This window comes from Pituophis catenifer, unplaced genomic scaffold (assembly GCF_029215685.1).
Source record: "Pituophis catenifer annectens isolate HBS135680 unplaced genomic scaffold, rPitCat1.0.hap2 SCAF_6, whole genome shotgun sequence".
NCBI lineage: Eukaryota > Metazoa > Chordata > Lepidosauria > Squamata > Colubridae > Pituophis > Pituophis catenifer.
Genome location: NW_027256886.1, coordinates 20,615,908 through 20,639,547, shown reverse-complemented (window position 1 = coordinate 20,639,547; position 23,640 = coordinate 20,615,908). Strand labels below are relative to the sequence as shown.

Genomic DNA, 23,640 nt, shown 5'->3' with positions numbered 1-23,640 from the left:
TTAAAGAATTGAACCATGGCTGGCCATAGAAAATGACTTTGTACTGTTTGACTTGAGGGAGCAAAATCAATCAAAATAACCCCAGAAATGGCTAGAAGATCAATGACGTTAAGTTTCTAAAGATAGCTTTACCTTTTTTCCCCCAATTCTGAGTGATTAAAGAGGAGAGTCATGTAATAGTGCCAAATAATCAAATAGAGGATAGAATTTGCTGGAAAAAGAAGTGGACATGTGATAGGGAAATTCACAAATTACATGATATACATATTGCGTTTCTGTGATTAATTCATAGGTTTTTGCCAATAGATGCATACAATGACTTGAAATTGATTAATTTGGTCTGGCTGAATTTTTCACCTCAATTTTTGATAGATTTTAATCCTAAAAGAGAAGAATTCATCATCTATAAACCAAGACTTAAATGAGCCAAAGCAAACCCAACTATGTTTTTTTTTTCTGTAATATTTCTCTTACAGTGTGGCCCCCTATCAATGCCATGATAATTTAGCACCATTGCTACAGACAAGGTAAAATATAATAAAAAGCTCTGTTTATCCAGATCTCTCTAATCCGTCCCTCCTCGTGCAATATTCACTCTCTTTCCCCTTTGTAAACCCTTTGTTGTCCTTTGCTCCAATTACTTTCATGTTTCCCAGATTGTCTCATTAAGAAAGTCTCTGTAGTAATTTCACAGCAAAATATGCTAGTCTGCATTTCTTTTAACTTTCTTCCATGTAATATTGTGTGCTCCACCACTGATCTAACATCTTCAAAATTCCAGGAACTTAAATTCACACAGTATCTTCAGTGCTTATTTATGATGTCATGCTATTGATTATTCAACCACACGGTCTTTTTGATGGAGCCAATGTTTAGACGGGGTAATTTAGAGATGACTAATTTGATAAATGCATTTAGATTGCCCCTTGTTCTCTCAAACCCCACCCCACCCCCCTTGCCAATACATTTATACATAGTAGCCTGAGAACCTAGGAAGTTTTGAACTCTTAAGTTTCATAAAGATCTGAAGGATTTGGAGTGAAAAATCACTTCAAATTGTGAAGAAAGAGAGTTGTACTTACAACACATCCTATTTTAACCCAAATGCTTTTCAAATATATAATTTCTCTGCATTAAAACTTCGGGCTGCTGTATTTTAATTGTGAATATTGAAAAAAAAGAAGTATAGATTTATCTTGATTCATCAAGACATTCATTTTGAAGTTGAATCCATCTGAACTTAAAGTCAATACTTGCAAGGGCACATTTTATAGGCAATGAAATATCTAAGCTAGTTTTCCCAATTTTCGAAGTGTCCTTCAAAGTTGTTGAAACTGCAGCTCTCCTAATATGCATAGCCAGGATATCTGAAAATCATAATAGAAATATAACCAGAAGAATGCCAGGTTAGAGATGAATGACTGAAGCATGTCTTTCTGAGCCTTATTGGTAAAATATGGTGAGCACACATCATATTCTCTCAGCAATTTTTGAAGCACTTAATGATCAAATGGTTCTTATCTATAGGCCTCTGGAAAGATTAGACTGCACTGTTTCAAAATTGAGTATTTTCATTAATATGTTTATAGTTTTTATAATAATAATAATAATAATGTGGGTTTTCCTGAAGTTGAGGAAAAAGTCAGATACATAGTAAGAAAAGGAATGGGTAATATCTACAGAAATAATTGCATGCCCTCTATGGACAAAATTTGGAAGTGCATTTTTCCAAATGCTATAAAAACACCTGTGGCTACAAAGGACAAAACTGGACAGACATTAAGCATATCACTGAAAATTTCTTAATGGTTTGTAGCAAATATCAATCTCAAAGATTTTACTTTTAAAAGAATAGCTGCATGGAAAGGGTTGTTTAACTATTCGCTTGTTGCAATCTCAATAGAAGTGCCCTTTAATTACTAATAGCTTCTGAAAAAAAGCAACTTCCCATTAGAGAGTTAAAATTTAGAGGGCAGTTGCTACTATCTAAATTAAAACAAAAACAAAAGCTAAAGAGCTTTATAATGACGCCTTTTCCTTTCGTCTTGTTTGGAGCTGAAAGTGTAACCTGTTCAAAGATTTATGCTTAAAAATGATAAAGGAGAATTCATACAAACACTACATCTATACTCTAGTACTGTGATGGCAAACCTATGGCATGTGTGCTGGAAGTGGCACACAGAGCCATCTCTCTGGGCATGTGAGCCATGACCCATTGCTCTTCTGGGTTCCAGTGTGCCGGCCAGCTGGTCTTCACGCGCAAGGGAGCACTGGAAACCAGAAGAGCAGCACCCAACATGCGCATGCCGGGAAGACGATCTGCTGGTTTCTGGCACAAGCATGCACACCAGCTACCATGTCTTCGCATGCGCATGCATGCCAGAAACTGGAACACCAGGTGGCCGGTGCACGTGTGCGCCAGAAACCAGAAAATCATCTTCCTGGCAAGCGCATGCGCACCAGGTGGCTGCTCTTCTGGTTTCTGGTGGACACTCCCATGCCGAAGAGGTTCGCCAACACTGCTCTAGTAGCATCTATTACTCCCTGTTGAATCTGGAAGTCTGCAAGGGAGACATTTATTCACAATTGCTTAAATGGAAATAGGTCTCTTTGAAACTCTGCTCTTATAGAAACTCAGTATAGCGAAACTGGAAGTTTAGAAGCACAGTTCGTGCACATGCTCAATTCTCAATCATCCAGGCCATGGTTATCCCAAAGGTGATTTTTCTAAAAGGCAACTGGACTTTCTTGATGTTTTCTTTGCAAATGTTTTGTTTCTCATCCAAGAAGCTTCTTCAAAACTAAAGAAGCCTCGTCTTCAGTTGAACTGAAGATGCTTCTTTGATGAGAAGTGAAACATTTTCAGAGAAAACACCAAGAAAGTCCACTTATCTTTTGGAAAAAACACCTTTGGGACTTAGAAACACAGGTACTAAGCAGGATGGGAGAGCTAACATTATTAGGCTACAAGTTATTAAAGCATCAGATTCATGAGATGGAACTATATTCCATTGTAAAATAACATAAAATTTACAAGCTACAGTATCTAGCCACTTAATCTAGCCACTTAAAATTATTAGATAATAGGAAGTGGAAGAAACCTTTTCCTGAAGTTTTTGGCAGCTGCAATATTTTAATAAATAAATATGAAAATAATAGTCCAATTTGATATAATCTTGCAAATTGTTTCCTCAAAATTAGTTGTAAAGTGATGTGAAAACATCCAAACTCAACAATATATCAAAATCTTAGATAAAGCCATGAATACAGGTAGTGCTCAACTAACAACTGGTCACTTAGCAGGGTACTTCTGACTTGGATTTGAAGTTCTGATGGTTGTGGGAACCATGGTCCCCTGACTGCATTTTTGGCAACTGGGCTGCATTTATGGCCATTTCCTGCAATCACATGATCACATTTTATGATAGTTTTGCCAAAAAGCAGCATTTACTTCTGGTTTCTAGCAAAATTGTGCCCATAGCAATTCATCCATTTGCACGGCTGCAATGATTCACTTTACCACCACCACAAAAAGGAACATAAAGTCAAGTTGGTGATATGACCAACTCACTTTACAATCAGCACAAGTTATGATTGTGATGGGCAGATTCCATTACTGTTGTAATTAGGGCAGAGGTGTCAAACTCAAGGTCCGTGGTCCGGATCTGACCTGCAGGGTGCTTAAATCTGGCCCATAGGGCCGGCCTGAAAATAGCAAAGGACCGGCCCGCAGTGCTTCTGGCAGCCAAAATGGGGACAGAGGGCACTTTCGGCCCCCTGCGGCCCGTTTTCAGCCTGGATGGCCTCCTGCAGCACTCTGCTGGCCAAAACAGGGCGTGGGCGGTTCCCATGTCCTGTTTTGGCCAGCAAAGTGTTGCAGGAGGCATTCATCCCATCTCCTCCCTCCCCACCCCCGACCAGCAGATGAGAACTACAGTGCAGATCCGGCCCTTGAAGAAATTCAGTTTGACACCCCTGACCTAGAGCACTACCTGTAATGTGTGTTTCTTATCTCTCCTCCCTCCAAAATAATCAAATGAGCAAAATGTGACTGCAATCTGCACAAGTATGTCTAATACTATGCCTCTTGTCACTATTTCCAAATGTTTGGCTACTGTTATGGCTATGACTGTATAACTACAGTCCAGCAGCATAGGAGTGTGAATCCCTGATTCATGGCATTTTTTGAAGTCAAATCGGGATGCGTTATTTCCAGTGCTAGCATCCAAAATGTATATTACTCATGCACTTTTAAGTAATACATACGCAATACAGTTTTACCATTGGTGTCTTTTCATGCATTTCCAGACAGATATCGAAACATTCTGGATTTCCAAAGCATGGAGGTGGGTGGATGTAGACAGATATATACTTTTATAGACAGAAAATACATTTTGGCTAGGGCCAATCTTGAGCGGAGCTACTCCTTTAAAAAGAGTGCAAAATGTAGCCTTTATGCTACAGTTGTATATTTTCCAATATGCTTTAAGGCTTCACGTGCTTTCCAGACAGTTAAAGTTCTAAAGCAATGTTTTTCAAATTTTAAGGAGTGTAGACTTAAACTCCCAGAATTCTCCAGCCAGCATCAAACTTAATAATTTTTTTATAGATTTTTTTTTCTCTTTTTGTGTCTCTTTGTTTCAGTGAATGCATTTTAACATTTGTTCAATCATGAAGGAGAATGATGGGCTAGTAAAGAAAGAAACTATAGTTAGTGCAATAATTCCCATGAATTAAATAATATTTCTTTCATATTCAAAAATGACAATGTGGTCCAAACTTTGAATAATTGTAGAGCACGGGTGTCAAACTCTCCTCGTCATGTTGCAATCACGTGATGTTTTGTGATGTTATTTCCCTTCGCGGAGCTTTCCCTGCGTGTGATGCATCCAGCCCGGAGGCCGTCAGTTTGACACTCTTGGTCTCGAGAAAGCACCTGAAGTTATCTGAGGATAGGTGTGGCCCTGGAGCCATAAGTTGTTCTCCCCTGTTGAGATAAAAGTGCTAATGTTTATGTGCTCTTGGCTCATAAACATCAAAATGTTTGGGAGCCAGGCTGTAAACCCACAATTTCTGTGTATTTCCTGGTATTCGCTTCAACGGCAGCAAAATGTAGCAGGCCTGAGAATATTTCTGCCATAAATGTATTTGTTGGAGGAAAAAAATAGTGAAACAGCACTATTCCAAACTTGCTGGTAATTTTGATAGGTACCATAGTAGGCTATTGTTCATGAGAAGGAAAAGGGTGCAGTATTTACTTTGGATTTTATCATTGCGTGATGAAGAGGGTTGCCTCATAGATGAAATAAAGTATGAAATGGCCCAACATGATCATACAGCACCAAAGCAGCTCTTAAATTGGTTTAGGCAAAAGAAACTGAAAGTAAAAAATGATTTCTACCCTTGTTTCTTTTTGATGACAAAGATTACGCAAGTCTCATGAAAACAACACTTGATCTTAGCCAAAAGGCTGAGAAGTGATTCTTTGTTCTCATCTTCTTGGAAGCGGGGGGGGGGGGGTTGGGATGAGTTTCAATTTGGCAGCAGATATAATGTAGGGTACGTCAAGGCCAGATGAAATCCAAGGCAACACCTTGGTACAAAATGTGTCTTTTATCTCCCCTGTCTACCTCTGTGAAACCTAAGCTGAGACAAGTCAGAAAGATTGAAGAGGAAAGGATTTTAATTGGATTTCCCGAGTTTCTTTCAGGCGCATTATTACTCTGCTACTCTACACTTCTTTCTTTCTCGTGTTCTTCTACATTATTGGTGGTTTTGTTGCATTTTGGTTAGCAGTGGTATTCTTTTAGACCAGGGGTAGGGAACCATGGCCCTTGTATGAGTTGTGAACTTTTAAATCCCAGAATTCCTGAGCCAGCATCATAGTTGGCTCAGTGTCAACACCTAACTAAACCTGGCAGAAGCCATTTTCCTGATTCAACATAACCACATTGTCTGGGAGGGGGGGAGAAGGTTGGAATATATTACGAGATACAACATAGAGCTTTCTCGTGAGAACCAAGGTCATCTCCTGGGCAATGGAGGAAGGAGGAGATGAATACCTGAGAAGCCCACCAACGTGACAACTAATGACACTGGGGCAAAGAGTTCATTACTGGTTTTAATTATACTGTAACCATGGGAAAAGTCAGAGTTGGCTTTCCTTCAAGTGTGCCGATATGATTTACCAAATAAAGAAATTCTTTGAGGAAGTGCTTGGCCTCAGAATTCTGATTTGCTTGGGTTTGTTAGTCGGAACCTTTACACTCAGCATGGCTGGCTTAGGAATTCTGGGAGTTGAAGTTCACAAAGGGCCATGGTTCCTCACTCCTGTTCTAGACTATGAAGGGTTGTTCTAGACTATGAATCTTAACAAGATTAATCTCTGGAAGAAGAAAGCAAAAGCTGTTTTTTCTCTTTAGCCTTCTAAAACAAAATGTGTGTTAACATTAATGCATCAAACACAAACACACACACACACACACACACACACACACACACATTTTAAAGTAATCAGTAATCTTGGGATATGGCCATTTAAAGATAGAGAGAGAGAGAGAGATAGGTAGGTATAGGTATACGTATAGGTATAGGTACGTATGTATTAAATTTATAAATATACAGTGTAAGACTAACTTCTTTGTCTTTCCTATCCCAAGATAATTCTTCTGTACAGTTGTTTTACATTAAAATGGGAAAAAAATGTTTTCTGTTGTGTTTCTATGCAATAATATAGCTTTTTCCATTTCTCTCCAGACATGCTGAAAGTCAGCAGAAGCACATGACTGAGAAAATGCCAACAAAATAAAATGGGAAGCCATCCAACTAAAAAACACAGACTCGAACTTTTTTGCTTCTGTGGTTGTACAAACACTGATGTTCTACACTTGGCACATGAAAAATCCGTGTTAGCCATTGATTCTGGGCACAATCTGCCAAGCACCAGGAACCCTGCACGAACCCCTCCTTAAAACAATGGTGGATGCACAAGAGTGCTTGGTGAATTGCTCCCTACTATCTGAAGCTTTATGTCCGGTGACTGGCCTAATTGCTTTTTTTAATTTATTTGCTGTTGGTTTAGGATTTTTTTTACTTGTGCCACTAAATATTGGACATGTCAATAATCTTACTGTAGAACAAAATGTACAATACTTATAAACATTGCAAACATGAAAAGAAGGAGGATAGTTTAACTTTTATTTTTGTTTATTTAGAGACTTTTAAGTTAAAACAGTATTTTACCATTGACTACTTTTTATCATTTCACCATAGTTTTAAACAAATGAGACTGTAATTTGAAGGTGCTATACAAGTAAAAGAAAAAACATACATGCCTGCCTCGTAGTGAACTTGTAGCTTTCAGTAATATATATATATATATTTTACTCAGTTTTCAACATTTTGTGAATGTTGACTACCGAAAGTTCATTTTTAGATGTGCTATTTAACATGCAGTTGGGTTGAAAGAGTTACCTTGAAAGTTTTATGTATAAATATGTAAAATAAAAACTAAAAATTTCTTTCATACAATGTCTTCTTGGTTTTTTTTTAATTAATACTTTTATTGCATTTTTACAACAAATCTTACTCATCTTATGCAGAACTGCAACCATATATATATCATAACATTCCAATTCAAATACACTCTATACATTTTTACTATACATTTTAATTCTACTTCTATTTTGTCTATTTCTTTTCTTCTTTTTCTGTTCTTACTCCAATTATATCACTTCTCCCATATTGCGTAGTATTCCGAATCTATTTGTCCTTTCAGTTCAATTGTTAATTTACCCATTTCAGCACAGTCAAATACTTTTTCAATTACTAAACCTTCGGAAGGTATGTTTGTATTTCTCTAACATTGCGCGAAAGCTAACCTTTCTGCGGTTATTATATGTAAAATGAAATATATTATTCTTTTATTTGTATTTCCTTTTAAGTTATGCCTAGAAGAAATAGTTCCAGGGTATATTCTATCTACGACGTCTTCATGTTGATTAGTGGGAACAATGTGATGACTTAAATGGTATATATTTCACCATATATGAAATCCTATTATTTTCATTACCAGAAAAAATATCTGTGTACTTGTCGATCATTTTAAACATTTGCATTTTGTTACTCTGCATTCATTGAGCATAGACAATGGGTTTAGTTTAGTTTAGTTTATTGTCATTACACCTCGTACAATGAAATTAAATGCCATCTTCAGTATACGTTATCCATAAAAAATAAATAAAACAAAAACACACATCCTTCACATTCTATACACTTGAATTGAAAACCCCTGATATTGCATTAATATTGCACTATACAGTAGAATTCAATATAGTTACTGCTCTGGGCTAGAAGCTGTTTTTCAGCCTTTTTCTGCAGGAAGAGAGTTAAAATGGCTTAAACCTAGCTATTCCCATAGCTAGATCTGTAGTTATGCAAATAGTTGCTTTAGTCTGGCAAAAGTGAAATCGGCCCCAAGCACCAAAAATGGCACATGGAGTTTCTTATGAGTAGTCTCCTTTATTGTCTTCACTTATATACAACTTGCTAGACTAAAGCAACTATTTGCAAAACTACAGAGGTACTCCGGGAATAGCTAGGGCAGAGCCATTTTAGCCATTTTCCTTTGGTTTAGCTTACCAAACTTTACAAATTCCACTGCCTCTGTATTCTGGAAAGCAACCCATCCTTCTTGGAAATCCAGACTATATTCCATCACACACTTCCCTGCTGCACAGCAACCTCCCTGTCAGAGGCTCCTGACTACATATCTGGGTTGGCAGTAATATATCTCTGACCCTGCCAATTTAAATTAAGTTGTCTTCTAGTGTCTGGAAGCTGTTATGATCTGGATGGGGAACAATAGGTTTCAGCTGAGCACTGTCAAGACAGGCTTTGAGTTTTGGGATCTGCCAGTTCAAGGACTGTGCCAACTTTGGTGCTGGATGGGTTTGGCGCTGCCTCAGACAGACGTCGCGTGCAATCTGGGGATCCTCCTGCTCAAAAAGCGGGTGATAATTATGGTGAGGAAGGCCTTTACACCACTTCATGTGGTACACAAGTTGCATGCATTACTAGTCGGAGCTGGGTGCACCTACTATCTGGAATGAGCTCCCCCTGGAGATACGGAGGATCCCGGATCTATGCACCTTCCGCCGCGCTCTCAAGGCCTTTTTATTCCATCAGGCTGGCCTGACCTAATTTTTCCCTTTTTAAAACGCGAATTTTAATTCGTTCTTAATTTATTGGGGTGTTTTAAATCTGTCTTCGGCCAAATTGTTTAATTCGGTTTTATTCTGTTTTTAAATTTTATATTTATGTTTTTATTTTGTGGCTGTTCACCGCCCTGAGTCCTTCGGGAGTATGGCAGTATATAAATCAAATAAACTAAACTAAACTTCTCAGTGTGCTTTACATGGGGTGTCCTTAAAGAGAATCTAGAAGCTTCAGCCTGTGCAAAATGCAGCAGCGTAAGCAGTTATGCGTGCCTCTAAAAGGATACATGTTATACCTCTGCTCCATGAGCTGCATTGCTTGCCAGTTTGCTTCCAGGTGCAGTTCAAAGGGCTGATTTTGACTTTTAAAACCTTTCATGCCATTATTTCAGATTAACTGAAATAACACCTAATTATATCTGCCATCTCATCAGATCTGACAGACGAGGCATGCTGCAAGTCCCATTTGTAAGGAAGCTACACTTGGCAAGTCTCAGAAGTATCTTGCATAAAAGTCTGATTGAATTAGATCTATAAGATTTTTGGCAGAAAAGTGAAGCGAGAAGAAAGAACTATTCTTTCAAGAACTTCAGATACAGGAAAGAGAGACCCTGGCCGAAGTTAGGATAAACAGAAGGATCAAGTCAGGAGTTTTTAGACAAGGAGCACACATAACATAAGCATGTTGGTAAGACTCAAAACCAATGAAAGAACAGTTTAAAAAAAGATAGATGAAGGGAGAAGAGACAAATAAAGAGGAGAATGCATTGAAAATTTCTGGATTAGAATTATTAAATTCAGGAATGCTAAATTTGAGCTTTGGGACTCGAGCTTGAACCAATTGAACTCGTAATTCAAAATAACATCGAAATGTATCTATTAAATCTGCATTTCCCCCCCCCCCCAACAATTCTGCAGAAAGAAAATAATTATAATTAATCAGGTTTAAGCAAACAGGAGCACTCCTTAGCAGTAGTTGGTAAAGCTGGAGGTAGACATGATTGAAAAGTAAGAATACTTGGGAGATTTTGAATCATTACAATGTTGATAATAATACCGCTTTGTCTCCTGCAAAAAAATTAGAACATGCCTAGAGGGTATGATAGAAAGATTTGCACTTATTATTGGAAGGATGTGATAGAATAACAATTTTTCCAGTGAGTCAGCGTCCACTGCGCAATCTGTAAGGCAATCTGAGTAGCGTAAATAATGCAGTTGTGTTTAAGAGTATGGTGGAATGTAGTAGCAAAGTCTCTCCCTGTATTTGACCACCTTCGTGCCTATCTTGATTTGTTTTGCTCCACTAGTTTGTTGTCACCTAATCATGGCCTGTTGACTCTGAGTGCTAATGTTTTGAGCTTATGTGAGAGCTGCTAACTTATCTGCATCACTTTCCACAGAAATTTCAAAAGCTGTTTTTACAAAGCTCACACTTTGTTTTATAGAGATGTTCAATATTCAGGAGACAGACTTTACTGCTTTTACAGTCAATAAGGATTGCCTAGTCATAAAGTCTGTTTAAATTCTTTTCAGGGTTGCATAACTTGCTCATCCTTTTTTGAAAATAAATTTGCTGAAGAGCAACCAGACTCTTCTGAAGGAGAAGATAGTGAAGGCAGGAAATCATTCCAATGATTTAATTTCTCAAGAAGAGAGAGAAAGGAGTCCAAGATTTATTGCTTTTCAAGTTCTGTTTCTAAATTCCAATTTGGGATTTTAGTAACTGAAGAATAAATAGATAGGATTTTTATTATTATTTTTCTTGATTTTACTTATTATTGTTCAGCATATATATATCGATATTTGACTGCTTTGATTGGTAAAGGAGATTAGATTCAATTCCAAGATATTCAGGACATTATAGCTATTTAATTTTCTTAAGCGGGAATAAAGTAAAGGTAAAGGTTGCCCTCAAACATATGTGCTAGTCATTCCCGACTCTAGGGGGTGGTGCTCATCTTCGTTTCAAAGCCAAAGAGCCAGCGCTGTCTGAAGACATCTCCGTGGTCATGTGGCCGGCATGATTAAACACCAAAGGCACATGGAACGCTGTTACCTTCCCACCGAAGGTGGTCCCTATTTTTCTACTTGCATATTTTGGCAGGAGTTGGGACAAGTAACGTGAGCTCACCTCGTTACACGGCACTAGGGATTCAAACCGCTAAACTGCCGACTTTTCGATTGACAAACTCAGCATCTTAGCCACTGAGCCACCGCATCCCTTTAAGCGGGAATAGGAATGGTCAAAATTGGCTACCAAACAAATAAGTAAAAAAAGAATAAAAGCAATTAAATATTAATTTTAAAAACCCTTAATTTATTTAAGGTATTTAATTTTCTTCAGCGGGAATAGGAATGGTCAAACAAGTAAAAAAGAATAAAAGCAATAAAATATTGTTAGTAAAAAAATAAAACCTTTCCCCCTTGTATAGATACTCGCATGGTCTTTGGGTTGTCCCACTTAAAAATATTAAAATGTTGAATAGTGATGGCTTCTGTGACTTTGGGGCCAGTGTGACAGAAATGTTTTGCTACTGCTTTCTTCCAAAACTCGCTAACAGCTCTAAAATTTCCAATATAAAAATATCTGTAATCCAAGGCTGAACTATGGTGTCTGGTGCTATCTGAGTTTGGTTGTTCCCTTGCAGATGTTCATTATCTAACATCATCAGTGTGAGTGAGTGTTTGAACAGTGTGTAAACCACATTTACACACCAGTCAAATGATAGATTTAAGAAGAAAACAAAACATGCTCTCTAGCAGCCAACACCTAGATATGCAAAGATTAACATTAGACAATCAAGCAAAAAATATAATGTACTAATCTAGAAACTACCAAGAAGAAAACAACATCCCTACCAACATAATCAGGACAAGCCACTATATATAAACAGGCAGCAAATCTCATTATCACTGATTATGTTACCTAGCTGGGTAATGCAAGCAAACAATCAAACTCAGAGTATTGTCCCAGAAAAGTTGGGGGTTCTTAGCCTGGTGTGGTTCACCCAACTGAAATTACACCAGATGTAGAAATTTTTGCAAAGCTTTATTCTATACAGAATAATTGATGCTCAGGAATAGATTCCAAATTAAGTACCATATTTTTCCGAGTATAAGACACACTTTTTCCCCCCTAAAAGAGGGTGAAAAATTGGATGCATCTTATACACCGAATGTAGCCAATAATGCGAGGCATGGAAGCGGCGATGGTCTGTGGCAATCCCTGCAGTCTCGAACAGCTGATTGGGGGTATTTTGGGAGGCTGATCCACCCGCCAGTCAGGTGTTCGTGCTGAATCAGGCTGCAATAATGTGCTGAAGCTGACCTGGCTGTTCGCTATTTGCTGCAAGGACTCAGTTTGCAGCAGCAATCACATCCAGAAAGCACATACAAGTAACTGATTCAGCAGGATTCAATAATTTCTCTTTATATATAACACATGAAATACCAAAAGCAGGTTTTCCAACATGCAAAACACAAGCAGAGGAGAGGAATTTCAGTTTTGAGCAGCAGACTAGTTTACAGCTCTGCACAGTTAAGCCACACCCAGGCTCCTTGCTGTCTCCTTCCTTGTTGCCCACACAGTAAATACTGTTTCAGTTTCCAAACAGCCTCAGCTCTCTCACACACTGACAGGACACTAGCCAGATGAATACCGATGGATACTGGTAGGCAGAGGCAGAATATTTTTTTCTTATTTTCCTGCAATATTGCATTCTGACCACTGCGCCACCACAGGAATCAAGAATATCAGGAATTTGGCACCACAAAACCCAAAGTGCATGTGACAAACCAATTATTGTTCACCGCCCCAAGTCCTTCGGGAGAGGGGGCGGTATAAAAATTAAATAAATAAATAAATAAATAAATAAATAAATAAATAAATAAATAAATAAATAAATAAATAAATTATGAGATAGAATTTTTAAGACTTGTCACCCACACAAGAACTATAGGCATGGATAACCAACCTAGGTGGGGGTTTTTTTTTGTTGTTGCCAGATCATTTTTTGGTTTAGAAAAATACAAATCTTGCTTTAACTACCCAACAAATCCCCAGAGTTGATACAGTTCAGTTCTATTAATTGCTTCAGGGCTTTTCTAAGCAAGTGAAGCTCTTGGTAGTCCTGTGTAACTATGAGCAATTATTAATTGATAAATGTTTTTCTATTCCTGATCAAGGGGAATACCTTCTGATGCCATTCCATTTCTTAATTCTGTTGAAAGATGCCCACATAACCAACAATCAATGTTGTTAGTCATTCTTGCCACTCTCTCAACAATTCTGAAGTAACTATTTTCCCTCCAGGCTCCTAAATCCACAGTCTATACTGAATTGTCTATGCTTGTCAATATTGCCGATTTTATCCAGAAGCTGGTCATAGAACCTTCATATCTTATCAAGAGCACCAAGATCTCCACAGCTGTAGAATTTCAAAGAGTCATCTGGATTAACCTTGTTCAGATTCCAAGAACAGCAACAATTTGTCAGATGCTATCATCTAGTGTGAATCTGTTACAAAGACCTATTATATCTGAAAGAAATTAAACCCAGCAGTCATTATACTGGTGAAGATTTTTTCCCCGCTGTCTGAGAGGAGTTTTTGTTTTTGTTTTTTTGCTTTGTATTCTGTTAATTCTGGCATTCTTTATCAGCCACTATGAAGGAGAGACAGGTAGAAGGTTAGAGAGCATGTTTGCAAACACCAACTGGCAGTCAGAAGACATAATGAAAATTCCTAAAGTTCCCAATGCACTCAGTTTCACTGGGAAACTGTTGATATTTTACATCAAGCCAAATCCCCAAATGCCAAAGAATTCCCCTGGAAGTTAGCATTCAGACAAATCACCATCAATGGACCCCCATCTACACATTATTGAGAAGATACAATTAATAAATCAAGGAAGGAGACATATAGCCCAGAGCTTATCTTCCGTCATAGCCAACACCCAGGTAAGCAGGAGACAGCACCAGATAAAGAATCAAGAAAAGAAAAAAAACCAAGACTCTAATTATGAAGTTAATAAAGAAGAAATTAGGGGAAAGTAGGCTAAAACATATGAAGAATGATTGCAGGAACTGGATATGTCTAGTTTAATGAACAGAAGGACTAGGGGAGACATGATAGCAGTGTTCAAATATCTCAGGGGTTGCCACAAAGAAGAGGGAGTCAAACTATTCTCCAAGGCAGCAGAGGATAGAACAAGAAGCAATGGGTGGAAACTAATCAAGGAGAGAAGCAACTTAGAGCTAAGGAGAAATTTCCTGACAGTTAGAATAATTAATAAGTGGAACAACTTGCCTCCAGAAGTTGTGAATGCTCCAACACTGGAAATTTTTAAGAAGATGTTGGATAACCACTTGTCTGAAGTGGTGTAGGGTTTCCTGCCTGGGCAGGGGGTTGGACTAGAAGATCTCCAAGATCCCTTCAACTCTGTTATTCTATTCTAAATCATGTCCAAACCAAGACTGGCAGCACAGAAACTATATCTAAATCAGCATCAAATTTCACTTTCCCAGGCACTGATGGTGCTACCTAGCATGAAACATCTACAAGAAAACATGCTGAAAAAACATCAAGAACCCAAAATAGTTAAAATCTAAACTACACATATTCTGTATTACTGCTGGACTCTCTTTTTAGCAGTTATTCTACAATTACAAATTATTTTTACTGACATTTTGTAACTATTTCCTTTCCCTTAATGTTTCAGATCATTATTTCGTCTTTAATCCCCAAAGAGAACTGTCTTAATGCAAAGTAAGTGTTTGTATGGCAAATGCAAATTAGGCTTACCAATGTAACACTTCCCTGAAGATCAACAACAGTGGCTAAGAATCTGCAAAATTGGAGGGATACTGTCTGGCACCATAATACCATGTTTCAGAGGTAATAACAGGATGACTTGCCATTCTTGTTTTCAAAATGTTTGACATTCTGATACAAAACTAAAATACACTTAACTTCAAATTTTCATTCATGTTAAGACTTTTATTAATTCCAATGTACTAGCCCCAATTTCTCTATGCAGAAAGTGAAACCGAGATCTTTCAATACTATACTCAAGACATTTTGAAATTAAAATTGGATTAGTGTGCTAAAACAGATAACGTATATAAAAATGCTGATACTGATAACATTCAATATTCAAAGAGAATGGAGAAATTATCATCTGGATGCACTACAAAGGGAAGTCTTCTGATAGAAATAATTGACTTTCACTTTAGAGCAAACAAATAAGCAGTCCTTCATTCACTGCTTAATTTATGAATTTTTACAGAACATTTTGAGCTTAGCAGTGTTTTTGTTTTTAAAAAGCCACTGTGTTTATAGAGTGCTCTTTGAAATTAAATGTGAGACATAAAATTGAAACATCTATATGCACAGCCTGCAGCTGTGTTTGCAGCAAACACTAGCCTACAAAATTTGGCTCACAAGCAACAGCGCTTTGATGATTCAGACAAAATGAGTAAGTTGCAGCATATTCTGCACAGTGGCAAGTGTAATTGCAAATAAAATCCCAGGGCTTCCTTTGCTTTTAGGTGACTGAACAATGTAGTTTGCATTTTGGTCATATTTCCCAATAGTTCCATTGCCATCAAAGGGAGTCCTGTCTGGCTCTTGGCGAAAATGAGTATCTGTGTATTCTTCAGTGTACAAGGAGCAATTAGCACAGGTACTAAATGTCTCAAAGACCTGAGTAACTGATATTCAAACAGTCCTTTTAATGTATAAGTATTTACTTTGCAAACAGTGTTTTCAAGGGAATTATATATGTGATAGAGAACGATGCATGGGTTATGGAAATCTAAGAACTGACACTATATAGATACGACATATATGTGCTTAAGGTATGTGTTCATCATGGTTACTGATCATAAAGGATACTGATTTTTTTAAAACGAATATTAATAGAACACTTTTATTTGGAGGAATGCTTTTTCAGAATGTTAATAAGTTATTTAACTGATGACAGCCCTGAGCAGCAGTATCTTAGCATTAAATAGCAGGTCATGTGAGACTGTATGTATGTATGCACAGCTTCCATGCATAGCCCAGTGTGCAAGGTGAACTTTACAATCTTTTGGTTTAGGAAATAATCTGGTACCCATGTATTTTATTTATTTTATTTTATTTTATTTTATTTTATTTTATTTTATTTTATTATTTTATTTTATTTTATTTTATTTTATTTTATTATTTTATTTTATTTTATTTTATTTTATTTTATTTTATTTTATTTTATTTTATTTTATTTTATTTATTTGATTTGTATACCGCCCTACTCCCGAAGGACTCAGGGCGGTGAACAGCCAACAATAAAATACATAAATACACAAAATTTAAAAACCCGATAAAATCAAATTAAACTTTTTGGCCCAGACAAATTAAAATACCCCAATAATTTAAAAACAGATTAAAATTTACATATTTAAAAAGGGAAGAGATCAGGCCAAGCCCGCTTGATGGAATAAAAAGGTCTTCACAGCCCAACGGAAGGAGCGCAGATCCGGGATCCTCCGTATCTCCGGGGGGAGCTCATTCCAGATGGTAGGTGCCCCCACAGAGAAGGCTCTCCACCTAGGGGCCGCCAGTCGACACTGTTTGGCTGATGGCACCCGGAGGAGTCCCTCTCTATGAGAGCGTACTGGCCGGTGGGAGGCTATTGGTGGTAGTAGGCGGTCCCGTAAATAACCAGGCCCTAAGCCATGGAGCGCTTTAAAGGTGGTAACCAAAACCTTGAAGCGCACCCGGAAGACCACCGGGAGCCAGTGCAGCTCGCGCAGGAGAGGTGTTACATGGGAGCGCCATGTCGCTCCCATTACCACCTGCGCGGCCGCACTCTGCGCCAGCTGGAGCCTCCGGGTGCTCCTCAAGGGGAGCCCCATGTAGAGAGCATTACAATAGTCCAGGCGGGAGGTGACGAGGGCATGAGTGACCGTGCGTAACGAGTCCCGATCCAGAAAGGGACGCAACTGGCGAATCAGGCGGACCTGATAAAAAATCCTCCCGGTCACGGCCGTCAAGTGCTCTTCTAAAGACAGCCGTGAATCCAGGAGGACGCCCAAGTTGCGAGCCCTCTCCGTGGGGGCCAATGATTCGCCCCCAATAGTCAGTGATGGCGTCAACTGGCTATATCGGGACGTCGGAAACCACAGCCACTTGGTCTTGGATGGGTTGAGCCTGAGCCTGTTCCTCCCCATCCAGATCCGTACGGCCTCCAGGCACCGGGACATCACTTCAAGGGCATTGTTGGGGTGATCCGGAGTGGAGATGTACAGCTGGGTGTCATCAGCGTACTGATGGTACTCCACCCCGAAACCACGGATGATCTCACCCAGCGGCTTCACATAAATGTTGAACAGGAGAGGTGAGAGGACCGACCCTTGCGGCACCCCACATATGAGGGGCCTCGGGGTCGACCTCTGTCCCCCTGTCAACACAGACTGCGACCGGTCAGAGAGAAAGGAGGAGAACCACCGCAACACAGTGCCTCCCACCCCTAACTCTTCCAACCGGTGCAGCATGATACCATGGTCGATGGTATCAAAAGCCGCTGAGAGATCTAACAGGACCAGGACAGAGGAGCACCCCCTGTCCCGAGCCCTCCAGAGATCATCAACCAATGCGACCAATGCCGTTTCCGTGCTGTACCCGGGCCTGAAGCCCAACTGGAACGGATCCAGATACGTCGTTTCATCCAGGTGCTGGGGAAGCTGTTGCGCAACCACACTCTCAACAACCTTTGCCACAAAACGAAGGTTGGAGACCGGACGATAATTTACCAACATTGCCGGGTCCAGGGAAGGCTTCTTGAGGAGAGGCCTCACCACCGCCTCTTTCAAGGCGGCAGGAAAGACACCCTCACCCAGCGAAGCATTTATAATCCCCTGGAACCAGCCTCGAGTCACCTCCCGAGAAGCCAGCACTAACCAGGAGGGACACGGGTCCAATAAACAAGTGGTCGCGTTCAGTCTACCCAGAATCCTGTCCACGTCCTCAGGGGTCACAGGATCAAACTCATCCCAGATAACATTCTCAAGACCTGCCCCAGTCCCTCCCCCTGAGACTATCCAGTCGGAGTCCAGATCTTCCCGAATCTGAGCGATTTTGTCATACAGATATTGGACAAAATCCTCGGCTCTACCCTCCAAGGGGTCCTCCCGCGCTTCCTGGTGGAGCAGGGAGCGGGTCACCCTAAACAGGGCGGCCGGGCGATTATCTGATGACGCAATAAGAGCAGCAAAATAGCTACATTTCGCTGCTTTTATCGCCACTAGGTAATTCCTAATATGAGCTCTTACCAGTGTCCGGTCAGATTCAGAAAGACTGGCCCTCCAACTACTCTCTAGGCGTCTTTTCCGGCGCTTCAACTCCCTCAGCTCCTCAGTGAACCAAGGAGCTAAATGAGATCGGCGCCGGGTCAGAGGCCGCAAAGGCACGACCCGATCCAGAGCTCCAGCAGCCGCCCTATCCCAGGCGGCCACTAGGTCTCCAGTCGAGGCATGTGCCAGAGCCTCAGGGAATGGCCCAAGCTCCATCTGGAACCTATCCGGTTCCATCAGGCGCCTGGGGCGGAACCATCTTACCGGCTCCGCCTCCCTGCGGCGGGGTGTAGCGGTTTGAAGGTCGAGACGAAGGAGAGAGTGATCAGACCATGACAAGGGCTCGGTGACTATATCCCCTATCTCGAGATCACTCAACCACTGTCCAGAGACAAAAACTAGATCCAGCGTGTTTCCCCCCGTGTGGGTAGGGCCATGAATTAACTGGGTCAGGTCCATGGCTGTCATGGAAGCCATGAACTCCCGAGCCACCTCAGATGCCTCACCAACGGACGGCAAGTTGAAATCCCCCATGACCATAAGCCTAGGGGTCTCAACCGCCACCGTGGCGATGACACTGAGTAGCTCGGGCAGGGCTGCTGCCACATGGCAGGGAGCCAGGTATGTGATCAGCAAACCTATCTGAACCCCGTGGCCCCATTTCACAAGGAGGGATTCACAGCCGGCCGTCTGAGGAACAGTGGCCTTCCTCGGTCTCAGACCTTCGTTAATAATAACCGCTACCCCCCCCGCCCCTACCCTGCAACCTCAGCTGATGGAATGCGCGGAAACCTGGTGGGCACATTTCAACAAGAGGGACCCCCGTAATACCTGCCAGGTCCGCTCCCCCCTCCTGAACAAGATCACAAATGAGGGGGGCTTTATTTACTACAGACCTGGCATTGCATAACATCAGACGGAGGCCAGGGCCCTGAGGATCTGCGCCACCTGGAAAACGAGTGGAGCTTTGGGGGCCGGAGTGCGCCACCGCTCGAAGACAGTGGGCGCGCGCTCCCCTAACACGATATGGCCCCCTGCTCCCGCCATATCTACCTCTCCCACCCACAGTACTGATGGTAAAAACCTTATCTGGATGAACTTTATCCCCCCTCTTGACCCCGGGCCCCCCACCCCCTATGCCGTGCTTCACAGCCTTACCTGGCCCTCCCCTTAGTGGGTTATCCCCCATACCCACGGCCTTACTTCTGATCCAACCCTCCCCCCCCCCGGAACCCCTTAAGACATTTGCTAAAACTTTATCTAAAAAACCCCTCAACCCCCTCTTCGTGACATGCCACCTCTCTGGGTTCCAAAGCCCTTCATCGAGGTAGGCCTTCGATAACATGGAAGGCCAGGCTTGCGAGAGGGGGGAGTCTCGCAAGGCAAAGAGCTCAGCCGGTGAATACATTCCTGCAAGTTCGCTTGGGGAAATAGAGTCAGGCTAAGGATTCAATGATGGTACATTTAAAAGTCCAGGAGAGACAGTTCACCATTTTGGCGCAGATCAGAACCGGGGCTCCACTGTCCTCTCACGGCAGTGGAGAGGAGTCTCAAGCCGATGCCCTGAAAAGCAATGACCAAGCCACCCTCTCACGGCGGCTGGTATCGACAGGTCTAATTCAGTGGCAATAACAGCAAGGTGACTCCCTCGGTGACCACACCCAGGCTTAAGCCTCTCCTCACAGCAAGGCATTGTAAATGTGACTGGGACTGATGATATAGCCGGAAACCGGGGGTCAATTATAGTCAGGTCAGGTCAGGGGTCCAATAAGTCCAATGCAGTCCAGTGCCGGTGCAGATAAGGTCCAGATCAAATGGCCACGGCCCCGCCCATGCCCATAACCAGGGCGCGGCGGGGAGGAGAAAATGGATACAGGCCAGGGGGAGGCAGGCCAGTCGCCCAACTTTGCCAAACCCCCAGTCTCCATAGGATCTTCTAATCCCCTTTAAGCCCCGGTCTTCAGGGGTCTTCAGAAGTCAGCAACCAGTTAGACTGCATTCTTCCCTTCCTCCCTCCGCAGTAAATAACCGACCCTGGTAAAAAAGTCTAAAGTCGGTCTGAAGTCAGTCTGAAAACAGCCAGGATAGCGCCGTTCCACCCAGCACCGCCCCAGCGGCTGTCGTTTCATCCCCAGCCGCCGCAGCCACCGCTCCAACTGTCGCGGCCGCTGCTGACAGCTGGGAACCATATCGGGGTGCTTTTCCGGGGGGGGGGACGCTCCAACGAGCTGCTGTCTCCCCACACCCCTCCCCGCTCCGGCCAACACTGGGAGGGCGCCGCTGGGGGGGGCGCCGCTGGGGGGGATGCCAAGGCAACCCAGCGCCGCCCCGACCTTGCTCCAGCCTCCCGTTCACCGCCGCCATAGCCTCGCGGCGTTTTTCGGCTCCAGCCGCCCACGCCGATCATCCAGGGGAGCTCAAAAGCTCGCGACAGGCCGCCCACACATTCCTCTTGCTGGGCGGGGGCCAACAGCTGATATTCGGCCCCCGAAAGTCCTCAGTAAGCCCTACTTCTCCTCCGAGGCATCGGAGCTTCACCTACGAGCCGCCATCTTCGCACATGCCTTCTTTTATGTAGATACTCTTCATACTAATAACCTTCCAGGCAGAAGCATCTCCATGGGAGAGAGAGGGGGTGCAAATGAAGAAAGCAGAGTGGTGCTATTACAACATAAGCTCTCTCCCTTTTGTAACTGTGCATATACCAGAGGTGTCAAACTCACGGTGTGTCAGCTTCCAAGCTGCCATAAGGAAGGAAAGGAGAGGCTTGAACTTTCACCTACTTAATTCCCCTGAAGAACTGTCTCTATGGAGATGGGATGGGGGGTGGACATTCCTGTGAACTGACGGAGATGGGATGAGGAGAGTGGCTTGGAAGATGGCCAATGAGACGCAGAAAATTGGGAACCGGAAAGAGAGGTTTTTGGGGGGGGCAAAGTTCAGTGCTAACCGCGCATTGAGTCAGGGTCAGTTCGTTATGCTCAATAAAGAGAAAAATTTCCTCAAAGATCGGGCGTTTGGAAATTCATTTATTTGGAGATAACAACGAAGCTTGACACGGCGTCATGTCATCACGTGACGTATCTTGACTTTTTCCCCATTCACTAAACTGGGGTGGGCGTGGCCAGCGCGTGACACATCTGGCCCACAGGCTGCGAGTTTGAAACCCTAGTGTAGAGAGAGCTTTCACCAGAATAGTATAACACTTCTGTTTTCATGACAAGAAAAAGGAGAAAGGCAGAGTAAGGGAAAAAATAGATAAATAAGCTAATATATATAAAAGCTAATCAGTTTGGTATAGTCAGGTTTGGTATACCTGGCTAGAAACTAAGAGACTGTGAGTTCTAATAAAGGAAAATATTTGTAGCTCAGGGTTGAAATGAGGGCTCTGTTGTGGCATGTCGGCTGCCGGCCCCTCCAGCAGCCGAATCAGAGGAGGAAGAGGAGGTGTGGGAGTCAGGATCAGCATCAGGGCAACCTGGGAGCTCTGAGGGGGAACAGGGAATGGAGCTGGCAGAGAGAGAGACAGAGACAGAGCCTGGGCCATCTGTCAGCCCGCAGTTGGAGAGTAACAGCCCCCAAATTTGGAGGTGGTTGATGAAGAAGAGGAGGAACAGCTGGGTCCAGTGCCTGATGTGTGGCTGAGCAGAAGGCAGAGAAGAAGAGAGCAGTGAAAAGCCATGGGCCTATCCTGGGGAAGGAAGAGCCACTGCTGCTAGTGAGGCCCCACCCTAGCTCTGGGGATAAAAGGCAGCGGGCGGAGATGAATAGGTGTGGCAGACAACTATTAATCTCCCAGCCAGATGAACTTGTTAGCCTGCGAGAGAAACTTTTTGTCAGGGCTGCCGACATTCCTAATCAAGGAATCTTTTGAGTTCACGTCAGAGGGTTTGTCATGTTTGGGGAGCTGGGTCAGAACAGGGTCCTTGGTGCTTTCTGAGCTTGTTTGTTTTCTTGCAGATATTTCATTACCTGAACTAGGTAACATTATCAGAGCACTGTGAGTTCTAATCCTGTTTTAGGCATGAAGCCATTGAGATGAGTTTTGGGCAATTACTGTTTCTCCACCACAGGAAGAAAACACTGGCAATCCACTTCCCAAAATGTTGCCCAAAAAATTGCTCATCCTCACCAGGCAGTTGCCAGGAGTCAACACTGACTTGAAGACACAAATATATATGCATAGATACCAACCCCATTCTGTAGAACTATACAAACATTTCTGCAAACCATTGCAAACCATTGCTATTTACTGAGGGTTTTTAATTTCTCTCCAGTTCCATCAAAACATAATTTCCTCTGGCTTTCCCTTCGATTCAGTCACTTGCTCATGTATGTTTTTTTAATTCTAACTTAAGCCTTATGTCATCAGCAATTATTAATCCCTTAACTTTAATTATATAGATAAAGATAACAAGTACATATATCTGCATTCCCACTTACATATTCTATCCTGTGCTCTGATGTGTCCCCTTCTTAACTCTGTGCCATCTCCAAGAGAAAAACTCTAGACTTCTTATTGATGAATATACCTACCGGTAATTTTCATTTCATTTATTTAAATTGCAGTGAGCTAATGAAATGGATAGCTATGTCACATTTCTTATAGTCAATTCTACAGAACTAAGTTGCCAAAACATGTTTGGAAGACTCATTCACCATCTGCCATCCGAAGTTTCAAAAGGCCAAAAAAGGTATTGGATGAAATTTGGACCGAATTTTAAAAGCTAGTGCAATTGAGCTTTCTTAATCCGAGGGGTTTCGGTACAGGTGAATTGGCATATTTGATTTGATTGGAAGAGCTATAACATTTCTTTCCCAATTTCATGGAACTGATAAAGAACCCAGGCTCCCATATCATTTATTATTGGGCAATTATAGGCAACCTGGCTTTTTTCCCAGAAAAAGGTGGGATTGAAGGTTCTCTCAGGATTGAGGAATAAGAATATTGTATTGGCTGGATTCCTCCTGTTCTCTTGAGGCCATGTCATGTATTTGAGATCTGCAGCAAAATCCATGGGTTTTTCCTCCCATCAGAGAATATTCCACACAGCAGAAGGAACTGCTTTAAGAACATGACTGCTTTTGAAGGAG

The 23,640-nt window shown here is 41.8% G+C and overlaps 1 protein-coding gene across 5 annotated transcripts in view; it reads left to right on the top strand.

Moving 5' to 3' along the window:
• SCHIP1 (schwannomin interacting protein 1) overlaps window positions 1–7,461 on the top strand; it is a 158,587-nt gene extending 151,126 nt beyond the window's left edge. For 3 of the 5 annotated variants that reach the window (XM_070945489.1, XM_070945492.1, XM_070945491.1), the window contains 2 exons: window positions 477–527; window positions 6,757–7,461. In XM_070945489.1, the coding sequence (XP_070801590.1) occupies window positions 477–527; window positions 6,757–6,808 (103 nt within the window). In that variant the 3' untranslated portion in view covers window positions 6,809–7,461. The remainder of the gene's footprint in view (window positions 1–476; window positions 528–6,756) is intronic. The other 2 variants (XM_070945490.1, XM_070945493.1) reach the window with 1 other exon arrangement.
• Window positions 7,462–23,640: the final 16,179 nt, after the last annotated feature.